Source organism: Triturus cristatus, chromosome 7, assembly GCF_964204655.1.
Source record: "Triturus cristatus chromosome 7, aTriCri1.1, whole genome shotgun sequence".
Classification (NCBI taxonomy): Eukaryota; Metazoa; Chordata; class Amphibia; order Caudata; family Salamandridae; genus Triturus; species Triturus cristatus.
Window position 1 is genome coordinate 79,868,078 of NC_140590.1, and position 17,699 is coordinate 79,885,776.

General features: G+C 48.7%; 1 protein-coding gene across 1 annotated transcript in view; it reads right to left on the minus strand.

Annotated features, from left to right (window-relative positions):
* The window catches only part of LOC146808869 (phospholipase A2 inhibitor and Ly6/PLAUR domain-containing protein-like), a 247,489-nt gene that overhangs the window by 65,910 nt on the left and 163,880 nt on the right, over positions 1–17,699 (minus strand). The window contains exon 3 of the mRNA XM_085615681.1: positions 10,034–10,180. Coding sequence (XP_085471807.1) covers positions 10,034–10,180 — 147 coding nt within the window. The remainder of the gene's footprint in view (positions 1–10,033; positions 10,181–17,699) is intronic.

Here is a 17,699-nt window from a genome sequence, read left to right on the forward strand (position 1 = left end):
TGTCCTTCCGTGGCCGTCCCCGGGTGGTCTTGGGGTACCTCCTTGAACCACGAGATGTTGCGGGACACTTCTTCGCCTCCCCTTCGGGCAGAGACCATGGTTCCTTGGTTGGCGGTGACTGTCCAGCTCCCTGGTTCGTAGCTGGTCCGGAATTTTCTTCCTGGGCGGCGGTCCCGTAGGAGAACGGTGGCCCCCGGGTGGATGGCTTTCTCGGCGGCGCGCCGCCGGTGGCTCGCGTGGTTGTTGCGGCGGGTTCGTCGGTCTTGTGTTTCCGCTTCTCTCAGTGGGGGCGGCGCCCAGCCCGGACACGAGGGAAGTAAATCTCGTTGGGGCCCATGGAGCATCAATGCCCATGGGCTTCTCTGAGTGGTGCAGTGGGGAGAACTTCTGTACTCTCGCAGGAACTCGTGGAGGCGTTTTTCTGGGTCTGCCTGTTCCACCTCGGCAATTCGGAACACCGTGTTCAGTGTGCGCATGAAACCCTCTACGTCTCCGTTGGCCTGCGGCCATTGGGGTGTTATCCGACGATGGCGTATCCCTCTCTGTGCCAGAAAGGTGGCGAACTCAGCCCCCTGAAATGGCGGTCCGTTATCGCTGCGGATTTCCGCTGGGAACCCAAACATTGCAAATGTCTTTTCGAGGATGGGTGCTACGTGCACAAAGGCTGTGGACGCCACTACCTCTACTATGGGGTATTTTGAGAATCCATCTACCAAGACCAGGGTGTGCTTCCCCCCCGGGAAGCTTCCGAAATCAATGATGACCCGTGACCACGGGGCCGGGCATGCGTCTTCCGTGATCACTGGTGCCGGCCGTTCTGCGCCTCCCGTCAATTGACACAGCGGGCATCGCCTCACATACTCCTCGACCATCTTCTCCAGTTCCGGGAACCAGAGCTTCTCTCTCATCTGGGATTTCATTTTCGTGATCCCCTGATGTCCTCCATGGGCTATTTGTGTGGCCTTTTGTCGTAGTCCTTCGGGTATTACCAGCCGAGGTCCTCGTAGCAGGATCCCGTCCAGCGTGGCGCTAAGCTCGTGCCGGATCTGCCACATCTTTGTCGTCTGTTCCTTCTCTCCTGGACCCCAGGAGTTGGCCTGCCTCAGGAAGTGTGCCCATGACCCTTCTTGCACTGCCTTTAGCGTTCGGGTGTACACCCCATCGGTCAGGGCTGCCACTTTTATGTCTTCCAGGGTCATGTCCCGCGGGCAGGCTGCTTCCGACACTAGCTGCACATACTGGTTGGTGTCGTCTTCGTCTTCTGGCGTGACCGTCTTGTCCGGGTGGTGAGATAAGAAGTCCGCCGGGTTCTTGGCGCCAGGTCGGTATACCACTTCCATCTCGTAGGGCTGCAGTTGGACCGCCCATCTCTCGATGCGAGGTGGGGGACTTGGTGAGGTTCCTTTGAAGAGTGGCACGAGTGGCTGGTGATCGGTCACCATCGTGAACGGCTGTCCCTTGAGGTATAAGTGGAAATGGTGACAGGCCCACTTGATGGCGAGGGCCTCCCGCTCTATCTGGGCATATCGTGCTTCGGTGGGCGTGAGAGACTTGCTGGCAAACGACAGGGCGACCCACCTGCCTGGTTCACGCTCTTGTGTCAGCACGGCGCCGAGCCCGACGGGGCTGGCGTCGACCAACACCTCTGTTCGCTTGGTGGGGTCAAAGTACGCAAGCGTCGCTTCTCCCAGGAGGGCGTCTTTGATACCTTGGAACGCCTCTTCTTCCTTCGGTCCCCACTGCCACTGGGCATCCGACTTGGTAAGGGCTCTCAGTGGCTCCGCCCGCGTGGCCAGCCCGGGAATGAACCTCCCGCAGTACGTCGCCATGCCCAGGAAGCTGCGCACCTCTGTGGGCGAGGTGGGCGCGGGTGTGCCTTTGATCGATTGTGACTTCCGAGGGTCTACCTGGATGCCTTCCTGATTGAAGACGTACCCGAAGAATTCCAGGGATGGTTGGAAGAATTGGCACTTCTCTCTGTGAAGTGTGGCCCCGTGCTCCTGGAGCCGCGCCAGAGTGCTGCGGAGGTGTCGGTAGTGGTCGGCCGCTGTCGCTGAATGGATGAGGATGTCGTCACTTACGTTCAACACTCCTGGGAGCCCCGACAGCATCTCCCGTATGGTGTTCTGGAATACCTCCGCCGCCGAAGATATCCTGAAGTTTAGTCTTTTGTACCTCCGGAGTCCCAGGTGGGTGCTGAACGTCGTGATGTAGCGACTCTCCTTGGCCAGCGGGAGCTGGTGGTATCCCGCGTTTAGGTCAATCTTCGAGAACCACTTGGATCCATTTACATCGGCTATAATATCATCCATTGTCGACGTGATGTGCCGCTCCCTTTTTATGGCCTTGTTGGGGAGCCTCATGTCAATGCATAGCCGTATCGCTCCAGGCTGTTTCGGTTTCTCTGCTATGACCATCGGGGATACCCACGGTGTAGGGCCCGATACTTTCTCGATAACGCCGAGTCTCTCGAGGTTTTCTAGTTCTTTCTCCACTAGTGGTCGTAGATGAAACGGGACTCTTCTATGCCTCAACGCGACCGGGACGACTGTCTTGTCGATATGTAGCTTCACGGGGTCGCACTTGATGCGGCCAAGGCCTCGAAACAGCTCCGGGAACTGACTGAGCAGCTCATCCACTTGGTGTGTTTTCACCCTCCGTGCGAACGATATTAACCCTAGGTCTTCCGCCGTGTGACTGCTTATGAGGGTGTCGGCTTCCCTGTCGATGACATGGATAGTCGTCATCACTTCATGGTCATCGGCCTTGACGGGGACGGTCATTTTTCCTTTGAGAGGCAACGGGGTGTCGGCTCCGTAGGCATAAATATTCGTCTTGGACGGCTGCACCGGCGGGCGAGGTTTTAGGCGTCTGTACTGCTGGAGGCCCATTACATTCACCGTGGCTCCCGTGTCGATCACGGCGTGCACTTCTGTCCCGGCCACGTGTACCACACACGTCGGTTGGGGCCTACGCTGTAACTTGAGTTCCCTCGCAAACGAGATCATGTGTACCTCCTCCTCCCCATCGCTTGACGACTTTTCACTCACATCCTGGTATCTCATCCCTCTCGTCTGCTCCACCGGCAGCCTGGTGGCTTCCGGTTTTGGAACTCCCGGCCTCTCGTGCGTCTCCGGCATACTGACGCGAAGTGATTGGGGATTCCGCAGTTTGTGCACGTCTTCCCTTGTGCAGGGCAGTCCTTCGCTGCGTGCGGTTCGTATCCGCAGTATCCACACTTTTGCTTCGATCCTTCTTGACGTGAGGCCTTGTGGTGGACTCCTCGCGGCCTGGTACGGAGGGCGTCCACCCGCTCCGTCTTGATGGTCTCCGTCTTCACTGGGGCCTTGCCCAGCGCTTGCTCCATTTCGTTGGCCCGGGCTGCCGACAAGTCGTGCGACCTTGCCAGAACTAGCATGTCCTCCAGCGAGATCTTCGGCTGGCGCAGGATGAGGCCTCTTAACGTCTTGTCTCTGCACCCTTGTATGAGCTGGGCGCGTATTTCCTTCAGTTGGTCGTCTTCCGTACAGGTGCTCGCCAGCTCACGCAGCCGCGCGTAGAACACGTCCATCGACTCCCCTTCCCGTTGCCGGGCCTGGCGCAACTTGAAGCGCTCGAAATCTGGGTTGAGTTGTGGGTCGAAATGGGCATCAAGAGCAGCCACTGCAGCGTCGTAGTCTGCGGCTGTACCCGTGTTAGGCAGATGTTTGAACAACTTGAATATTTCATCCCCTGCGTAATGTAATAGCAACGACCTCTTTATTGCGTTGTCGGCTTCTCTTGTGACGACGAAGTAATTATTGAGGTGCCGCGGTAGCCAGGTCTTCCAGCTCGCTGAAGGGGGGTAAAACCCCTGACGCGGCATGTTGAAAAGGGGCAGGGGCTGGCGCCGCCACTTGTCCAGGCACCGCTCCAGTGCCTGATGCGGCCGCCTGGCCATCATTGCTCATTGTGTCTGCTTGTGCGCTTGTGCGGGTGAGGTGGAGCTGTAAATCAGGAGGTAGCACACCCTCCCAGTATCTTTGTACAACTGTCCCTCCTTTTCTCCCTCGGGGCTTGGAGGGTAAATGCCGGCCCTGCCGTGGGGCTAAACTTTCTCGGGCGACCCCTTAAACACCGTGCCTGGCCCCAGCACCGCTTGTAGGCAGGAGATCCCCTCCCCGTGGCACCAGATGAGGAACTTATAGGCAATGGCACAGTCTGTGTGTGACAGTCAATTGTACTTGGTGCGATTCCTTACTTGGAGCTACCAAGGCTTGATGGAGCACAGTGGTCGCCTCCTCACTGGTGGCAGCAGCAGCACAGCAGGGAATACCGGCGCTCCAACGGCGGGACCGGGAGAGACAACCGCACTCGGCCGGCGGGTGCTCCCACGTGGTCGAAGGCCTCCTCTTCGTCTCCGCGCCCGCGCGCGGGGCACCGTCGCGTAGCTGGGGAGGATCGGGTGACGGATGCTGCCGGGAGAGGCCACGGGGCACGCAGTGACTTCTGCCCCCACCCTCGTCGCCAGTGTAAAGTTCTGGGGCCGGGCCTGTGGCAGGGCACTGGGCGAGTAGCCTGACGCAGCGCCGGAGATAAATATCAGGCTACACCTTTACTCTGGTTGGAGACCTCGCCCCCGAGCGGGCCGGCTCCCTTTATTGGTTTCCGCAGGCCACGCCTGGCCTGCGGATGACGTGCGGTCACCGTGATAGGAAACACTAGACCTGTCGAACTATTACACCTCACTGCTGTATATCGTTAAAATTAACTTGAGCCTTAGGGACTCCTGTTACTGCTATGATCTGCCTGCTGTCACAGCCTTTCACAAAACGTGTGACCTGTGGCAAAGATGTTAAGTGTGACAGTATGCATGTCTTGGCAAGAGGTTGTGTCATAGGGTGACCAACCGTCCGTAAATTTCACGGACCGTCCGTAACTTGGACCTCACGTCCGTTGTCCGTTAGGATCCCTTTTACGGATGCCTTTTGTCCGTAATTTTGGGCCTTTCAGGGAACAGAGCTGTTCCCCTGCGAGAGGCCTCAGCTCCGTGATGGGGCCGCCTCGCACTCCTCTGATTGCAAGAGCAGCCCCACCCCGCCCACTGTCATTCTGTGTGGGGCTGATTGCCACATACAGAATGGCAATGGGTCAGTCTGGGCTGGCACAGCATGCGGTGGCCTCCTCCAGCCTCGGTCCAGGGCAGGGCATTCTGTCACCTGGAAGTGCAAAAACGCCCAGGCTGCATCCAGGTGAGAATCCAGTTAACCAAAGGAAGGCGGTGAAAGAAGTTCAAAGGAAAGGATTATAGTTCTCCGAGTCTCATCGGTTTAGAACAGACGCATTTTCAATATTATATTCAATGAAGCCATGGTTGCTGCTGTTTTATTTTATGCAACTAACAACTATTGACAAAGCCAATAGTTCTGGCTTGTTGTAGGTGTAATGTTTACTTGTTCTAGGTGTAATGTTACAAAAATACCAGTTGGGTGGCACATTATACTAAGCACAGATTTTTAGCTTATGTGTTTTAAGCCATGCCCTTAATTACATCAAACTCCGTTTTGGAGAGAATCCTAGTATTTTCACCCGCTTAAAGCTCTGGAAACAACACCATGTCACAGTCGCCCCACGTCCAGGCACTGTGCATCATTCATGACTCATGCCTTCCACTTTTTCATATTGCCTATGTGCAGGGGCATAGTGAACCCTGCCCCGCCACACCCCTTGCTTTAGTAATGACAGCGAGGGTAGAGTTCTTGATGGGTCTCTTCTGTCTGCAACTCTGCAGACAAAGGCTCAGCTCATAATTAATGTGAAAAGGTGAGTGAGTAAGTAAGTGAAGGGATGGGTGGATGGATGGCTGGATGGATGAGTGAGTGAAATGATGGATGGATGATGGATGAGTGAAAGGGTGCATGATGGGCGAGTGAATGGGTGGATGGATGAGTGAAATGATGGATTGATGAATTGATAAGTGAAAGGGCAGATTGATGAATTGATAAGTGAAAGGGTGAATGGATGGATGGATGAGTGAAAGGGTGGATGTAAGGTTGGATGAGTGAGTGAAAGGGCGGGTAGATGGACAAAAGGATGGATAGATGAGTGAAGGAGTGAAAGGGTGGATGGATGAGAGAAAGGATGGATGGATGGATGGATGAGTGAAAGGATGGATGACTGATAGGTTCAGTGGATGGATTCATGAGTGGATGGGTGGGTGGATGGAAGGATGGATGGCTAAGTGAAAGGGGAATTGAGAGAGAAAGGGAGGATGGGTAAATGGATGACTGAATGGGCGAATGGGTGGAAGGATGAGTGACTGGGTGGATGAATGAGTAAGTGATAGGATGGCTGGATGGATGAGTGAATGGATGGATGGGTGGAAGAGTGGATGGAGGAGTGTACGGATGGATAGGGTGAAAGGGAAGATGGATGGATAATGGATGGATGAGTAAAAGGGTGGATGGAGGGATGGATAAGTGAAATGATGGATGGAAGGATATGTTTGTAAATGGTTGAATATGGTCATGGATGGGCACACAGATGGAAGGACAGAATGAATGGTGAAAGACTGAATCATGGATGAAAGTATGATTACACATTGTAAGCCCCATTATCTTAAGCAACATTTCCTATACATTGACTTTCACATTTATATGAGTGATTGTCTCTATATAATATGTGTGTGTTGTAACGCACTCCAACACTCTGCCCCACATACTTGGGATGAGTAGCACTATAGAAGAAATTAAATACACATGAGAGAGGGTCTGTGTGAAGATAAGGGGCGCCATTGGAGGGTGGTATCAAGGCCAGACTGGCCGGACCGGGCATCAGGCGTTTTCTCTGGGAGCTGGAAAGGTGGGGTGGGGGTGGTTTTGTTACCACAAAAAGACCTGCACACTTACTTAAAGCTGCGCGCATACTGAAAAACCATGCAGTGCACAATTGTCTCAACCTAATATAAACTTATATTCACGTGTACTTAAGTGGTTGTCTACTTACTTACTTATATACTATTGTGCAACCTCCTCTGATGTGTCCGTAAAACTTACCTTTTGTCCTGAATTTTGACCTCCTGTCCTGAATTTTTGTCCTGAATTTTGACCATTTGTCCTGAATTTTTACACTCACTGCCCTGAATTTGCACCCATGTCAGTTGGTCACCCTATTGTGTCATGGAGAGCACTGTGCCATATAACGTGCGGGGAATAATTCAACTTGTCTTTCTGCCAGTGCACCGACGGTGTAAAATAAAGCAGGAAGCCGTCGCGCGAATAAGGTTGTGTGTGGATCCGTGCATGTGTTGCAGAGCATTGCAGCCGAGCACACATTCGAATTCTAGCACACATTGCTTTGCCTCCCACTGAGTGGGGTAATAGCAATATATGTTCTTGCCCCCAAGTTCTTAATTGTTTTTGATTCAACTGACAGTATGCTGCCCAAACTCAAGCGGTGGGTGTGTGCTGTGTTTACATGCATGTGTGTGTATCCAGTCTGGAATGTATGTGGCTAGTTGCTAGCAATGGGGCTCGCGCCTGCCCCCGAGGCCTTTATATGACTTGTGGAGTCCATTCCTACAAATTAACTCACCCAAACATAATAACCGTCCATTACTGACATATTGTGCGCTTCTTCTGGACACAGTGGCGATCTTAACTCAATAATGCGGCAGTAATGACACAGTGTGAGCGTCATACACTGGTGTAGTAATGGACCGTCCATGCCACGCTTTGAGCAGCCTGGAAAAATAAAGAGGAAATAGTGGCCTGTCGGGGGCATTTGGGGAAGATCCGCGCCAAACCTAAGACAATGGTCCATAGGAGGCCTCCTGTAGGCATCTCAGGAAACGTGCTGGCTAAAGCTAACATACTAAAGGCCTTTACAGATACACTTCGGGTATTCTTGGGGACTGACCCTGATATAATATGAAGCCATTAGTGATATGCAGCTGCCATTCTTTACATCATGCTAGCACTGACATAATAGCCCATGTGTGCCATGTGTGTGGGTGCTGCTGTCAACGTTCAACGCTCGCTGACGTCCTCGTAGCCCTATGGCCATCCGTGGGCAGACTGGGAAATGTATGAGGCTCTTGTCACAGGACTGGTCCATCCTTCACTTACGGATTCCCTTCCAGATATCATTCCTGCTATCGCTGGAATAATAGGAGTAAATATCTTTGCCATGGGATGGACGGTTCGGTAGTTTGATGTTGACGGATGGACATGAAAGGCACAATCTGCCCCTGTATGACAGTAGAGTACGTGGGCACTTGGTGAAAGTGACAAGATGATATTTGAAGATCAAACATTTTTACAAAACAATAAAATCTGTTGTCATGGAACAAAAGTATTGTTTTTCATGGAAATGCCAAACTTCTCTTTTGGGGTTATGTTGTTCATCAATGAAAAAATAAAATGTTGTTCTTAAAAGGGGAGTGTGTTTTTATTTTCAGAAAATGCGAGGCTGAGGTTTTAAAAAAATAAAATTTGGACAATAATATGTCCTGAATTCAGGAGACTCATTGAGGTTTTCTTTGTTATTACCAGAAGTCTCTTATTACCTCGGATGTTAGTTCATGAATTGTGTGGAAGTATAAACCTTTTTTATTATCTTATCTCAAGAACTGACTATTTAGCTGTTTCCACCCTCAGCAGCAAGGCTCTCAGCGCCTGAATACCCTCGTGGGTGATTAGCAGCGCTCTATAAATCCTGATTGATTGATTGATTACTACTACTGTCTGTTAGCTCCAGCCCTAGGGTCTTGACTTATTTGTTTATCATGCAGATGCATTAATTGCAATGAAATGCCATATATATTTGATATCATAGGTTGAATTTAAACATAGTACATCATGAGATGCTGCTTATTTGCAGAATTGTCATTTTAACTTATTTACGTTTTCTTGTACTTGACACTTTAATGGACTGGATTGTCTAAATAAAGTATTTTTCTTACTTACTACAGTCTCTCTTCGGAGCATTGGCAAACGTCTGTCCTCAGTTTAATCCGCTAATGTCTCGGTGTGAGCGGTGCTGTCAACAGACAGTGATTGTAAAAGGTGGGAATCCCTTGATTAGCCTACCCTGCATCGTTCAAGTAGAGTCCCATCTCTTGCATGTGAAAGTAAATATGCTTGGAAGGGGCTGGATGGGGAAAGGAAGTGAATAAAAAGGCTACATGTCTAATGATAATCAGTAGCTCGTGTGAGCTTAACTCACCAGAAAAGTGCTGTAATATTTCATGAGTGCCCCTCAAGGACCTCTGCACTCTGTTAGAGTATGTGAAAACTGTGCTGTCAAATGCCCAATGCCCCTTTTATGGCAAAAAGGGACTTGAGCCATTGAACCCTTCAAAAGGAGGTCATGTCCATCCACTGATGCACATTGGTGGAAGGAATTTATGCCCCACCACTTTGAAACATCACCAGCCACCACGGGTAGGCTACATAGTAGTAAGTTGTTTTACATGCAACTTGTGCTGATTTGAGTCTAACTCCATCGTTTCTAATTTTGGTGTGGGCCAGTCAATCCCTCTTATGGGCTTGCGTCTCCTAAAACTATAAATTATGAATCGGTACCAGGGAGATAGACAGACAGACACACACCCAGACACAGTGTGGCTCAATGGTTAGAGCGGCAGACCCTGAAGCAGAGTTCTGGCCAGAGATCAGGGTTCGATTCCCGCCTCGGCGGGGCTCGGGCTCAATTTCCTCAGACCTGTCTATTCTCGCCTCGGTGCCTATTCTAATCACGGGCCCCACGCTGCAACTCTGGGCAATAGCTTGCTTAGCCTCCACACCGGCCCCAACAGCACTAAGGATGCCTGGCTTCACCCTGGGGGTGCCCAGGAGTGGACACTTCACAGGGAAAGCCAGGAGGGGTTCCACAGCGGTATGAGTATCAGCGCCAGGAAACCGCAAAAGGCGACACCGCAAGGTGGCCGTCTGGTGACAGTAAGCTCTATAAGTACCTTGACATTTACATTTACATTTTACACCCATCATGCCCCCTTCCGACCATGTTGTGGAGAGCTGAGATCTTCACATACAGTCTATGGTGCCATTGTTGCAGTAGTCGATGTCGCAGCACTTGGAGATGGCTCGCACGCGGAACGTTCCAGCGGCCATAGAGGCGGGATGGCTGCATTCCCAGGCATTCCCGCAGGACTTCTGGAAGACCGCCGTCCTGTCACTACCTAGAAAGAAGGATCAGCGGCACAAGGGTTAGCCAAGAAAGCTAAAGGGAGCTTCTTCACAAGCAATCAGACATCACATGAGATCTCAACACTGGCCAAAGAGGAGGTTAAGCTAGTTCATTAAATGGGTCAAATCCATGAGAAGCTGCAATCAAGCTGGCATTCAAAGCCTGTGGAGAGAGCTGCCTGCAAGCTGGCATTCAAAGCCTGTGGAGAGAGCTGCCTGCAAGCTGGCATTCAAAGCCTGTGGAGAGAGCTGCCTGCAAGCTGGCATTCAAAGCCTGTGGAGAGAGCTGCCTGCAAGCTGGCATTCAAAGCCTGTGGAGAGAGCTGCCTGCAAGCTGGCATTCAAAGCCTGTGGAGAGAGCTGCCTGCAAGCTGGCATTCACAGCCTGTGGAGAGAGCTGCCTGTCTGTTTATGATTTGTTTTACTCAATACTTGCTGCTGAAAGACAATTTGAGTATTGATGCCCAATAGTGTGTAACTGAGAGTGTGAAAGGAAATGGTTGTGTCTGGCAAGCAGATGCGTCGTCTGGCTGACTCGCTGTGTCTCTCTGTGTCTCTCTGTCTCTGTCTCTCTCTCTCTCTCTCTCTCTCTCTCTCTCCCCTTCAGTTCCATCACTCTTTTTCCCACTCTCTCTCACCTTTGCTATGTTCTGTGTCACAGCTCATTGAAGATGCAGAGAGATGACAAGGTGTTGTTGCTGAGGAGAGAGGTCTGTGGTTCAGAGGACCGCGAACGGTATGTTGTACTCGAAAGATGGACGCCAGAGAAGACTTTTGCTAAGGAAAGGGGGGTGCCAACACAATGGGGATGGAAAGGAGTAGGAGGCCTGAGGAAGGGGGTGTAGGGCATAGAGAAAGGAAGACCTTGGTCAAAAGCTGTGAATGCAGAAAGCTGTGGTGAAAAGACAGAAATCTGAGGGGAAATGTAGCGTCAATATTACGGGCACAGTTTATTTGCAAAGTGTGATTACAATATTTAGCCCGCTTAGTTGTTTTCTGTATATATTATTTGTTGTAAACATCAAACAGCACTTGTTTTAACATCATCATTTGCACGTGTGATAATTGTTGCGTGTGACTCATATAACACATGACATATATGCTATTGATATATGGCAAGCCTGGCTAGCAACCGTTAGCAAGTGTCACGCTGTTGGTTTTGCAATGATTGTTTACACTAGCGATGGAGCACACGCAATCAAGACGCATGCGCACGTGTATCCAGCAATCTTGGAGTAAGTTCCCTACTTACGGAAACTCACTCCAACATGACGCCACATATCGTGATGCATGTGTCATGACGGGTGCATGACGTTGTGACACAGGTTTGCACGTCATGAGATATGAATGACCATTATTTTATTTATTTAATGCACCATTCCAAAATGGCAGGCGCCCATCTTGAGGAGGTAAATAAAAAAACAAACGGGGCCTTATTTATCAGAAGTGGCGCATCGCTGCGTGAAAACAGCGATGAGTCACTTCTCAGTGCGCCCTCCTTGCGACATTACGGATGCGTCATATTTACTGAATGACGCATCATGTCTCAAGGAGTTACAGATACATCAGTATTTCTGACATATCTGTTGGCGCAAAAGTGACGCATTGCTGGGATGTGTCCGAAAACAGTCGCAATGCAAGCAATGTGTCCTTTCACATGGGGCAGGCCCCATGTGAAAGGGCCTGCGTCAGTCTTACGCCTGCTGCGAGGCAGGAGTAAGATATTGACGCAATGGCGTCCTAGAAGTGGCGCACTGAAATCTCATGGATTTCACTGCGCCACTTCTACGAGGCATTTTGCGGGGGGACGCCCACCCTGCACACATTATACCTGGCGCAGGTATACTGTGGTGCAGGGTTTACAAAGTGACGCCTCTGCCTAGATGTGTCGCAAAAAAGGGCGCAACATGGCACATGTTTTACGCTGCCTGTGCGTCACAAAAAGTGACGCACCAGTGGCGTAAAAGTGACGCAAGGCCACATAAATAAGACCCACTCAATTTAAGCAAAAGAGCATTTAAGGAGGAACATCTTTACAACTGCATTTTGGAAATGTCAATACATGAATAAAAAGACCCAAAGGGGATGGTCGGGAGTGTGATGGTAAGGTGGGAGGGGTGGTTGGAAAATTCCAGCCAGCAGTGAATACAAGGGGTGGTGGCACGGCTGACTTTAGTGTGGGGGGCGTCTGGTGCAGCAATCTTTTTTGCCACACCTATGACCTCCTTCTCCACTAATTTCCTCACTACCACCCTACAACAGTGCACCTCATCTCTACACAGCTCCTCTCTCACATGCATTTCATTTGATTTATAGCACTACTCAAACCAGTGTAGGGTGCCAGAGCACCTTCCATCACACACTTATTCAGAGTCAATCATACGTGTGTAAATTAGCCTATAGGGGACGGTACATAAGACAATGAGGAATACAAGATATAGGAATCACATGCTATCCATACTAGTAGGCAGTATATTTTAGTGTTTGGTCTGGAGAAGCACAAACTCGGGATTTAAAACATACCTCAGTGGTTGGGGTTGATTTTACTAATAAGTAAATTATAAAGTGTTTTTAGCAAATTTAGGATAATGAAAGACTGGGGAAAATCATAATGTTGTACCCTTTACCGCACAGTTTGTATGCAGCTCTTTGATGTCAGTTCATGAGTCACTGGGTTAGATTAGGACTGTAACTCATGAACTGCGAGTAACAAAAGTATTTCAGTGACAAAAGCAGTAGCCCCTTGAGTGTTCTACATAAATAGAGTTCTGTGATATGCATTGTACACGTTCTATGCAGCAGGCACATTAACCCCTGCGCTACTTTATGATGAGTCAAAACTCACACTAGACAATACTCCTTTCTCCAGCAGGAACATTAATCCCCAGTTATCTTGATATTTTTACTCTTGCCTGAAAACTATTAAACATACAAGGAACTCTGAAGAAGGTGCTTTTAAACCCATGTCATTTCGAAACACAGTGCCCACCCTGAAGTGAGCACCAGGTGCAGTTGCACCAGTCTTACTGCCCTGAAGCAAGCCCGGGGAGGCAGAACAATGGAGACGCTTTTGAAAAAAAAAAGGGGGTGGAACAGGGACGGTGAAGATACCACCCTACAAGCCTGGGTGGTAACATGCGTCGGACAGGGCAGAGAGAAAGACAGCAATTGCACTCGCACGGAGAGCTGATATTAAATAAAAAAGTGCAGTGGAAGAATCCAACTCATCCAGAACAATGTGAGAATGAGCTGCACTTGTGCGGGAACAACACAAGAATAGGGAGGAACACCGTTGAATCAGGAGCTAAGAAGTGAGATAGACAAGTAAGCAGGCCTGGGCAGAATTTTCAATTCCGCTGACAGAATTGAGGGAAGTTTGGTCATTCCCTGTTACATTTGCAACACAAAATTACTGATAAGTCAAAATTCCGCCGCTCTGCTGGCAGAATTAAAAACAAGCATTTGCAATGCAATAGGTCTCGCATTGGTGACATTTGGAGCTATTGGCTTTGTAAATGACATTGTTTTTTACTTATTTTTTTTGTTTGCAGTGGAAAGCAATATAAAGTGTGCCCATAAACCGGCAGAGTTTTTTAGATATTCATGCTCAGTTGGAGGGGAACCTTGTACTAATGAATGGAGTTGTGAACTGCTTCAATGCAACCCCATAAAAATTACTTTATTGGTATTGAGAGGTGTAGGCAAAGGTAAAACAAACACAGTTACACAAAAATAAAACATAACAGTAGGCAATCTGGGGAGTCAGAAAAGGCAGAATTTGAGTTAGTTGCAGCTCTGTAAAAAGCAACATGGGTTGGGGAGCGGCAAGTAACGGGGGCAGAACCATATCAAAGGGATGCTTATCTTTGCAATTTTCGTGCCCTTACATTGTCTGCCATATTACAGACACCAGTACTACAAGCCAAAATCAGACCAACTTGGTAAAACTAGGTAAACATGGGTAGTAAACGTGCTTCTTTTCGCTTAAAGTTTGTGCACACCACGATGACAAAGTTTTAACCCTGGAAATATACCGGACCTGAACAAATAAGAAACTTTACCATGCAATGCGAAATCCCAGCATAAAATGTGCACACCTTCTATGGACACAGCAAAGTCTACAATTAGGACAAATATTCAGCCTTTAGAATCATGGCTCGGTGACTCGGGTAATATTACAAAAAACACGGCTCTCAGATCTGATCAATCTCAAGCGAATAGTGTTTCTTCCATGAAAGCAGCAGTGAATGTTATTTGGGATAAATGACAGCAGTTTTAGGGAAGAAAGACAGCAGTGTCGGGCTTTCTGTAAGTTGTGCACTTCCCGTTACAAAAGGAAAGATTGCTAGAGCAGAGAATACAGTAAGAGGGTTGTGCTGCAGTTTAGATGTTGCGTGTCTGGACTGTTAAACTACAATATTACCACAAGCACATTCTGACCACCGCCTTGTGGCTGCGGCTAGTCAGACTGTCAAGGGAATCACTTTTGAAACCGGAAACGAAACCATGTGTACACAGTTTTATCAGCTGTAAAACAGAGAGGGTTTGATGATTGGAAGAGGGGGAAGAGTGAGTTGAGGGAACGGAATAAGAAACACATATCAACTTACACACAAATACACAGAGACATGCAGACAGAAGCGGACACACGGGTGCGCCGACACCTACACACAAACAGCAAACCAGACAAACTGACAAACAGATGCTGTCCCACACATATACAACACCCGCATGTCTGGGACATGCAGGCGAACGTTCAAAGACGAGGAGGGAGGGGAAGAGGGGGGCGCATGGGGGCCGGCTCGGCACCTCAGAGCACTGGGCCGGGAACATCTTGCCGCTGAGTCCGTCAGGAGACAGCCCTCCACCAGGGCACTGCGGAGCTCAGAGTGCTCGCGGACAGCTCCTTGCAGCTGGCCTCAGTCTCCGCTCTCTTACGGCCTTCCCGTCCTCTGCACCGCACGCGTCAGACGGGCTCTCTGGCCTCTGTAGCCAGTGTACCGCACTGCAAACGGCCTCATTTCTATCCCTTCATTTTCAAACGGTAGAGAGGCTGAGCAGTGTGGTAAATAATTTAATTACCGGGACTTAATTTGATACAGAAACATAATAAAATAGCTCAGTAAATTAGAGGCAGAATCCGTGGTATTAGAGGTTCTGAATGGGCTTTATTCCAGTGGTCGATTATAATCGGTTGCTCCAGGTTCCATCACCACGAAGGTTCAGGAAGTGAAGTACATACATTATTAACAATCACTTACTTTTATACAATAGGCATTACAGTGAGGCAAATACAAGAGGCGTAACAATTGATAGTGGTGACAGATATGCGCGCGCAGCAGCATGACGTGTAATTGACGTGCAACTAGGGGGTGAAGGGGACTTGACATTTAGCTCTACATGTGGCGACAGAAGTCTGGAGGGTCAAGTCAACCTAATCCCAAATCATATCTAACATCCTATGTTTAAAGAACTAGTTATCCAAAAGAGAGGTCTCTTCGAGTAGAATCTTATTCTATACTGACTATACTGACTGTTAGTGCGTGTACAAGCGTCTAAGTGTCTATACTAGATGCGAGGGCGGAATCTTCCATAGTAATAGGGCTATGAATTACTTGCATGAAGACAGAGAAACCGGGCCTTTGCTCGGTAACTGGCAGAATGTTTACTTAAGCTACTAGACAGGAATGCATTGGGCAGGGAGCGGAGCAGATAATTTTCGAAGGTGAAATACAGTTCTTGGCAGGCAGCAAGCTGATGTCAGGCTTCGTGAGCCGCGCAGGGAATGAGACAAAGTTCATGGTCACAGATGCAGGATCAGACTGGAGCTTTCAGAGGCAGAAGGCAAGAAGAGTTTGATGACAGAATCAGGGCCTACTTGCCTGGACTGTAAAATGGCATAAGTGAACCATATAAAGGCGGTGGCCTTTCGTACTTAGGAATGGAATATCCGGCCCATTCATGGCGGATCAACAGAGGACATGTTAACGGTGGACGCACATGTATTTGCGTGTTCATAACTGGAACTGGAGGGAACATACATGTACTTGTAACATGCACATAGAACCGTTGGGGTCCAAGATAGGGGACACACCTGACCAGAAAAATCCATATTTCCACATTCCCTCCTTGTCCCCTACTTGCCCGTCAAGAGATATCAATCTTCATTAATCCATTGATCTGTTCATATAGCATCATTTGTTCTTCTTTCTTCTTCCGGGATCTTGAATGAAAATCTTGATGTGGAATGCACGATGTGGCACACAGACCACAAATCGCTGGTCCATATTGCAGGCATAGACAGCAACTGAATAGTATGAGAAGGCCAATACCTAGAAAAGATAGGACCTTCCATCCAAAGGTAGATAATACACTCCAAAACCAACCGGACCAAGTCCAGGTGCTTGGATTCTGGTGTATCTGGCTTACAATCTTATGAAGACGAGTTATGGCTTTATATACAGATGGCGAATTTTCTGGTATGAAAATACAACAGCTTGATCCGATGACCCTACAAGCTCCGCCCCTATCGGCCAGGATGACGTCAAGGACAAGACGATTTTGAAGCACAACAATCCGCATAGCAGACTGCTCTTCTGTTAAATTGCCTAAGGCGGAAATAGTTTCGTTCACTACTGCTTCAAGGGTTCTAGTTAATCTACGTATCAGCTTACTATTAGTAACGGTACCTATATAGGGAAAGAGACCTTTATTGAAATCTGTGTATTTTTCCCATGCTGTTTCAGTGTAATCGACTATCGGGAGATCTCTCCTTACTCTATTATATATTAAATGAATATTTCTGTGATAATCAGCAGGAGCTAGAAAAACAGGTGGCAAAAGGAATCCAATATAGCAAGTACCATCCCAATCTAGAGGTAAACGTACATATGCCGTCTGACCACATATGAAATAGGAATGGCGGGAAGCTCTAAATGTAGACTTGCCTTGATCACTAAATTCTACTACAGTGGTGCATTTACTATGGCCCATGTGTATGGAACCATTCTTTCTTATACATAATTCACCTTTTACTGGAAATATTGACATAGCGGGCAAAATTGAAGTAGCTTCTGATTCGACATTTAGGATCATAAGATTGAGCGTAAAATTACCTAATCCATACACTTCATTTTCTAGATCAGTTCCTGTTCTCTGGGGAAGTCCCTCCTTGTTAGGGTGGCAGACTTTAAGCAAAACTAAGTTCAAATTTCCCCATACCCAGTTATCTTGATAAACTGCAGAATTCGAATCTAGAGAATTAATTAAACTAAACCATGCTCCACAGGAGCCGTTGTGTGTGAACGGGTATGGAAAGAGAGGTAGAATTCCTTTATAATTCTGATAGGGAGGGAGTCGGCCACATATCCAACAATTTGTAGCATTGCTAACCTGATGGGAATGATGCAACATACTAATAAACGTGTTATTGCGCAGTGCAAATCTATAAGACAACTCAAGCGGAGGTAATTCACTAAAAGAATGTTCAGCAGTAACATTGTAAACATGTCT